This window comes from Trachymyrmex cornetzi, unplaced genomic scaffold (genome assembly GCF_001594075.2).
Source record: "Trachymyrmex cornetzi isolate Tcor2-1 unplaced genomic scaffold, Tcor1.1 scaffold557, whole genome shotgun sequence".
Taxonomy (NCBI): domain Eukaryota; kingdom Metazoa; phylum Arthropoda; class Insecta; order Hymenoptera; family Formicidae; genus Trachymyrmex; species Trachymyrmex cornetzi.
Window position 1 is genome coordinate 4428 of NW_017299868.1, and position 8249 is coordinate 12676.

General features: G+C 31.7%; 1 protein-coding gene across 1 annotated transcript in view; it reads right to left on the minus strand.

The window, feature by feature from the left end:
* Positions 1 to 463: 463 nt before the first annotated feature.
* LOC108765834 (fatty acyl-CoA reductase 1-like) overlaps positions 464 to 8249 on the minus strand; it is a 24479-nt gene continuing 16693 nt past the window's right edge. Inside the window, exons 2-6 of the mRNA XM_018514681.1 lie at positions 4841 to 5089; positions 4020 to 4165; positions 3779 to 3888; positions 665 to 869; positions 464 to 518 (exon numbers count right to left, since the gene is read on the minus strand). Of these exons, the coding sequence (XP_018370183.1) occupies positions 464 to 518; positions 665 to 869; positions 3779 to 3888; positions 4020 to 4165; positions 4841 to 5089 (765 nt within the window). The remainder of the gene's footprint in view (positions 519 to 664; positions 870 to 3778; positions 3889 to 4019; positions 4166 to 4840; positions 5090 to 8249) is intronic.

An 8249-nucleotide genomic window follows, 5' to 3' on the forward strand; every position in this document is an offset into this window, starting at 1 on the left:
TTTGACAACTTCAAACGTCGAAAAATCATTTGCGATCTCGGCCAATCCTGAACATCGACGCCAAAGTGGAATATCCACGGAAGGAGGGCAATGGTAGGATCAGAAGGGTGTAGTGTACCATGAGTTGCTGAAATCTGGTCAAACAGTCACAGGGGATCTCTACCGAGAACAAATTATCCATTTGAGCCGAGCATTGCACGAAAAACGATCAGAATATGAAACGAGGAAGCATAAAGTGATTTTGCTTAATGATAACGCTCGGCCTCACGTCACAAAACTTATCAAGGAAATGTTAGAAGCCCTTCACTGGGAAGTGCTACCCCATGCGACTTATTCACCAGACTGTGCCCCTTCCGATTACCACTTGTTTCGGTCGATGGCACACGTACTTGCTGAGGAACGTTTCAATTTTTATAAAGACGTCGAAAAATGGGTCTCTGACTGGATAGCCTCCAAAGATGAATCATTCTTTTGCCGCGGAATTCGCTTGCTGTCCGAAAGATGGGAAAAAGTCATCGCTAACAATGGACAATATCTTGATTGATGTACTTTTTCATTTTGTTTATTAAATAAATATATACTTTTTGCAAAAAAACGGAAGGAACTTTCTGATTGACCTAAATATAATCTAATATAGTTAAAAATGCAAGCATATTATACATACCTGTGATCAAACGTGGTTAATCCTACCTTCCAAGTTAAAGTTATTATAGCTTTAATAACAATGTCTACTGGTACTATATCTTCATTAACAGTTTTATTCAGATATATTACTCGTAGTATTCCTTTTGCGACACCAATACTAAGTCCTATTGGACCATAAACGTTGTCTAACCATCCTGGAATAGGTTCTTGTAACGTTGACATTACTAGGATGAGACACAATTGTTAAATCATTATTAATACATCATCACCCATCAAACAAGTTGATGTCATCAGCAAGTAGGGCCAGCATTTCTTAATAGATTTAAGGTCGCTAAATTCAAATCCGCTAGCGAAAGATATCCATCACGTCAGATTTTTTAGATAAATCGAATAATGTGAGCCAAAAACAGCGTTTTTTGCCAATTTACCATTTTTTGTGTCAAACAAAATTTTATTCTTCAATATAATATATTATAGGACCGTATATGGGTGCGTGCGTACGTACGTGCGTGTGTGTGTGTGATAACACAAACTAGAAAAATCAAAGCCTTAAATAGTCTAACTGGATCTTAATGCTTGTACGATTCTTATGTGAAGTTACATACTACGTATGCAGTCCCTAGAAACGCGCGCCGAAATAATTTTTTGATCTTGAAGTGCTAACTCTACTAAATTACCGCAGTAATATCACGAGTTAAATTGACTAGCAATTTAACAGATTTTTTGTGCTTATTTGCATCTTCAAAACGATCTTAATAATGTTGAATGACATATTAAAATTTGTAAACAATTAATTTTTATTGTGAAAAATATTACCTCGGCTGGAAGTCAAACCCATATCTCTTGCATTCCGTGCGAGGTAATATTTTTCGCAATAAAAAGTCTTGAAGCGCTAACTCTACTAAATTACCGCAGTAATATCACGAGTTAAATTGACTAGCAATTTAACAAATTTTTGATGCTGATTTGCATCTTCGAAACGATCTTAATAATGTTGAATGACATATTAAAATTTGTAAATAATTAATTTTTATTGCGAAAAATATTACCTCGGCTGGAAGTCAAACCCATATCTCTTGCATTCCGTGCGAGGTAATATTTTTCGCAATAAAAATTAATTATTTACAGATTTTAATATGTCATTCAACATTATTAAGATCGTTTCGAAGATGCAAATCAGCATCAAAAATTTGTTAAATTGCTAGTTAATTTAACTCGTGATTTTACGGTAGTTTAGTAGAGTTAGCGTTTCAAGATTGAAAAATCATTTCGGCGCGCGTTTCTAGGAACTACATACGTGATATATAAATTCACTTAAGCTGGCCGCACACGATGCATGATTTTCATGCTTACTCTTTTGCATGCTGATCAATGCATGTTACTTTGTTCGACTTGCTGCATAAACGTTATCACACAAAAGTGGCAACCGTGGTGGCTCTAACCTATACATCTCACATAATACCTATCAATCACATGAGTGATTCTTAATGTTTTAATTGGCGTGTGCAAGAAAACGAGCATGCATCATATCAAACACAGAAATTGGTAGTATACTTCGCTCAATGCATCAAGGTGCTTAGCACGCATCAGAGCAGGCACAGCAGCACAGTATATAAATTCACTTAAGCTGGCCGCACACGATGCATGATGTTCATGCTTACTCTTTTGCATGCTGATCAATGCATGTTAAGCGGGGAGCACAAACTCTTGCATAACGCATAACACGTAATGCATAAGAATATGTACCAATCGAAGTTCTCCGTTTCTTTCCCTTCCATGTAATAGAGAACTCTGGTTGGTTCAATTTCTTATGCCTCATGTGTTATGCGTTATGCAAGAGTCTGTGCTCCCCACTTTACTTTGTTCGGCTTGCTGCATAAACGTCATCACACAAAAGTGGCAACAGTGGTGGCTCTAACCTATACATCTCACATAATACCTATCAATCACATGAGTGATTCTTAACGTTTTAATTGGCGTGTGCAAGAAAACGAGCATGCATCATATCAAACACAGAAATTAAGGATGGTAGTATACTTCGCTCAATGCATCAAGGTGCTTAGCACGCATCAGAGCAGGCACAGCAGCACGTAAGCCCATTATGCAGGAAATCATGCATCGTGTGCAGCCAGCTTAAAAATCATACAAGCATTAAGATCCAGCTAGACTGTTTAAGGGTTTGATTTCTATAGTTTATTTAGTTTTTCCATTTCATTAACACCATTCTAAAGAACGAATCTTCACCTTCAAAACGAATTTTTTTTACTGTGCAATTTTTTTTCATCGAGTTATAAACGTTTTCTAAAATGTAAAATGGTGGATCCAAATTGGCGGATTGAACCTAGAAAATAGATAGATTTGTATCAAAGAAGTATCTCCATATGACTTTTTTTCGCCGAGTTATTCAACGTTGAAGCAAAAGAGCCATTTTTGCTTCAACGTTGAGTAACTCGATGAAAAAAAGTCGTACGGACCTTTGTAAAAAAACAAATTAAAGGTAAAGATTCACTCTTTCGAATGATGTAATTCGCATTTATGTACAATTTTTAATCTACTCCGTGGAACTCTGCAAATTTCATAAAAAATGTTGAGATTTGATATATCTCTATTTATGTTTGTGTAACTTCATAAAATCTCCACGAAACCGGTTTTTTAAAATAGCGATCTGAAAAGTAGAGGTTTCAAGCTGTAAAATGCTTTTTTAAACATCTCGATGCGATGATTTTTGACGAAGTTATTCTATCTTAAAGTTTGCCTATATTTGCAGAGTGAAATAGGTGTTGCGTTAATTTTGTTGCTCAGGCTGGAGTCCCATGAGGTGTATTTATCCCGTATCGCGTAACCGCGTAACCAATCAATAATCAGTAAAACGCGAAACAGCGGATCGCTTCTGATTGGTTACACAGTTACGCGATACGCGATAAATATACCTCGTGGGACTCCAGCCTCAGTGTATATCTTCTTTCCTATTCTATATAACTTTTAGTGGAATAATTATTATTTCCAAAAAGAAATTACGCGCTCTGTCAGCGCAATCATTTTATGCAAACAGTGGAAATACAAACATTTAGCACTCCACAGTAACGCATTAAGACTAGAAATTATTTTTAATACTAGAAGAAAGACTACATACCAATGGAAGGTCTTATAATCGCACAAGGCAAGGAGGAAGTATAATCTTGTATTACCTTCTCCGATAGATTTTTTGAAAAAGTATACGTATTTGGTGCATAGTCTAAACACCTGTACATAATTTTAAGTGCATATAGATTCAAAAATTTGAATATGATTAAAATCTTATAAGTAAAGCGAAAGATTCTAGTACATCAGTAAATAATTTATAAACGCATAATCGATCTTTGTTTGTAACTTACTTAGCCGTAAAAACGTTTAAAACATGCTCATCCAATGTCTCAACTATTTCAATTATGTTTTGCCAATCAGCTATTGGCAGGTACACTTTTTCATCTAGAAATGGTTCATTCACATGTGCAAATGCTGTACTAACGTATACTAATGCCTTTAACGTATAAAAACAGTTAATTAAAAAATTATGCTTTAAAAATTCTTTTTTTAGTTTTTATATTAGAGAGAATGAATTTTATGTTATCAATTTTAAAACACCATACAAATTAGGATAAATATTTTTTCAAATTTATTATATTTTAAATGTTATTATGATATTCGGTCTGTATATATATGATTGTATATATACAATTAGGACTCATATTCAGTATACGTCTATCGACGGTTGTATAATTAAGCTGCGACAGCCTATAAGAACAGCGTTTTTTTGTAGGATAGCCTTTGTCGTTGGTTATAGTTAGTTATCGACTCCGACAACTGTCGGCAGACGTGTACAAAATATAGGCTCAGGTTGAGAAAGTTATACTTTGTAAAAATAACTATAGTTACAATTAGGACAAACAAAAGAATTAAGTAACGTTTAAACCAATAAAAGAATTATACTCAAACATTACATAATTACTCAGATGTAATAATAAAACAATTTATGAATTTATAAATTTATATATTTTTGCTTTGAAATGGAACACACATTTCTTGTTAAGTTTGGAAAGTACACAATGGTTCGTGTTTTTGAAGAACATTTAAATAAAAATAAAAGTTCTTACATAAATTGTGTATCATGAGATGAGTTATTTAAATGCATAATCTTAGTTACTCTCTGACTTACGATTAAATTCTTCATACTTTTTGCTAAAATACAAATGTCTCTTGTTGTTCTTGTATTAACAAATATGGCATACTTCAAACTATCATTGAATCTCACACTCGCGGCTGCATGAATTATTATGGTCACTCTTTCAACCAGCATTTGCTTGTCCGTAGCCGACATACCTAATCCCTTCTCATTGACATCACCAGAAATTGCAATTAGTTTCTTAAAATTGGAAGGTCGCTCTTTGTGCAATTTTTCAAATAGCTAAAATAGAAGGGCGTTATAAATTATAAATCATTTCTGTTGTAACAATAACTCTGACATATTTTAAATAAATTTCATATAAAATAAAATGTTTAATTCTTAACTAATGAATTCTAATATTTTATTATTTACTATTCGAAAAATTTACATTCTTCTGAAGAATAACTATTTTCAATATAATTAAAAAGGAAGTGGTTTATAATAATAAATTTGAAGTGCAAGGAACATCAAACCACAGTACAGGTTGTTTTTTTTGTGATATTTAATTTATTAAAATTATTCAAATTTAAATTAGACGTTTCGGCCAACATCTGGCCATCTTTAGTAATTATAACATTAATCGCGTATTGGGCACATAAATTATAATAATAAAATCGCAATCATATATTTAATAAAAAAACACGCAATTATCCCCTTATTCGTGAGCGTCATAACCCGTAATCGATGAGCCAGTTAGAATTGTTTCGAAATGCGTAGAACAAGAATTTCCAAATTCTGATATAAAATCAATATGTTAAAATTAATATCATCTAATTCAATTATTAAAGAATTACAATTCAATACCCGTTTTTACGGCAATTCGTTAAACTTTGTACATCATCGTAGGAAATTTTAACATAACATGATGGAATGTCACCGTGATAACGTGTAAATTTGTTTGTCGTTAATTTGTTGTGTGTCGGAACCATATATATATGTGCGAAACTGAGAACGTTCTAGAATAATTCTTAAGAGAGAAAGAGAGAGATCAACTACTTAAAAGAGGAAGATAAACATCAGGCAATCCTTCAGTATCACTTTGCTTATTTATACTTCCCGTTTGACTTTTTATATGTATCATTTCAGATATTCTTCGTTTATATAGAGATTGTTCTGTATCTGAAATGCTAATATTTATGTTTTGTATAATTTCATGTTCATTCGATATCATTTCTTTAGTAAATATCTTGTTTATAGAAATAGATGCGACATTGGTTTCACGATTCACCTCAGATTTTGTCGAATAACCTATGTTATAATTAATATTTTTAATTTTACCATAGGTAATTATGGAAGTAAGCAAAGGCACATATAAATATGTGTTTATTATATCAACTTTTTATAGCCATTTATAAAAATTATATGTATAAATTACATATAATTTTTATAAATGGTTATTTTACATTCTTCGGTTCTTCCTCGTCCATCTCTTCTTAGGCTAAAAAGTCCAAAATGAAATAGTAATTAGTTGGTTAATTAATTTCACGAAGGGCTTTGAGCCAATTAAAATTTTATTATGTTTAATATTCGTACAGACGTTTCGATACCGATCGGATCATTTTCAATGTAATAACTAATATTGGTTTATATGTACCATATGTTTCAATTTTTTCTAACTGTATTGCATGATTTGTAGCTTGTAGAAGGTACGTGACAAGAATCGAAAATATATACATTTGTGATACTTGCATTATTAGAAAACTGCCCCATATATATATACTCTGAAAAGTATGTGATATAGCCCAAAAATATCATTACAATGAAAAGATCAGGCCATGTTCAAAAATGTAAACAGACCTTAAAAAACGTAAACTTTTAAAAATTGAAATTATTATGTAACGATATATATTACCATGAAAAGTAACTGATATATCATTCAAAGTCCCAGTTCAAGGTGAACATACATAAAGCGTATTCTCAAAAATGTAAAGCTTTAAAAATTTACACTTTTATCTGATAATATATTATGTAACAATATACATATAAAAATTGAAATTATGTAACAATATATATTACCATGAAAAGTAACTGATATATTATTCAAAGTCCCAGTCCAAGGTGAACATACCATATATAAAGCGTATTCTCAAAAATGTAAAGCAGTAAAAATTAAATGATTATCTGATAATATATTACCATAAAAAGTATTTGATATTATCAAAATGCCAGTTCAAAGTAAACATACATATAAAGTGTATCCTGAAAAGTGTAAACCTTTAAAAATTTAAATCATTATCTGAAGATATATTGCCATGACAAGTAACTGATATATTATTAAAGCTGCCAGTTCAAAGTTAACATACATCAAGTGTATCTTCAAAAATTTCAACCTTTAAATATGTAAATGATTATCTAACGATACGTATTACCATGACAAGTAACTGATATTATTGAAGATGCCAGTTCATTCTCATGAAAAGTAACTCATATGTTATTGAAAGTGCGAGTTCAAAACGAACATACACACATACATACAAGTAAAACAGATTACAATTTGATTATAAAAAATAAGTGCGATATGTTATTCTTAGTGCACAAAATATAAAAGTCGTTTATTGAGATTTTACTTAAAATTTATACTAGTACGTACAATGAAAAATAATTGCTTGTAATTCCAAAGTACCAATTTGTTAATGGCTCGGAAAAAGAACATGGTGGCCGGCTTTCAAAAAACTTGCGATGAATAGAATATTGAAATATAAAAATTATGAAAATGGTTCAGATGGAAAGCCTTCAATCTTTCTTTAGTATAATTTTGAATTTTTGTATGAACTTCCGATTTTTAATTTATTTCATATTTTCAGCGAGTGATGTATTGTTCAAAAAACGTTGTCTTATTGTCTGAAACGAGCAAATATTATGTAAAGCCAAAATTCTTAAAAAAAATAAATTAAGAAAAAGAAATTGCTATATTATCGAAGGTATCAGTTCATAGTGAATATAAAGTGTATCCCCAAAAATTTAAAACTTTAAAAATCAATAATTATATGATGATATATTACCATGACAAGTAACCAATACATTAGTGAAGGTGCCAGTTCATAGTTTAAATGATTATCTAACAATATATATTATCATGACAAGTAAAATACATCAATTCTCGGGTCAGATACAGGGAAGCTATACGGTTAAAATCTTTACTAATTATTTGACGTAATATACAGGGTGGACCATCTGAAGTGATCCAGTCAAATATCTCGAAAACTAGTAGGGATAGAGAAAAATGTTTCGTATGAAAAGTTTAGGGTTACACGGGGAAAGTATGGTACTGACCTTGAAAAATCCTTGGAAGGTCATTTTGAAGGTCATTCAGGGGTCACGATGGTTTTTTTAAATGGAACCCCTAGTTTTTCACCATGGGATGAGAAAGCTGGTTTCAAGCCCTTTACGAAACACTGGT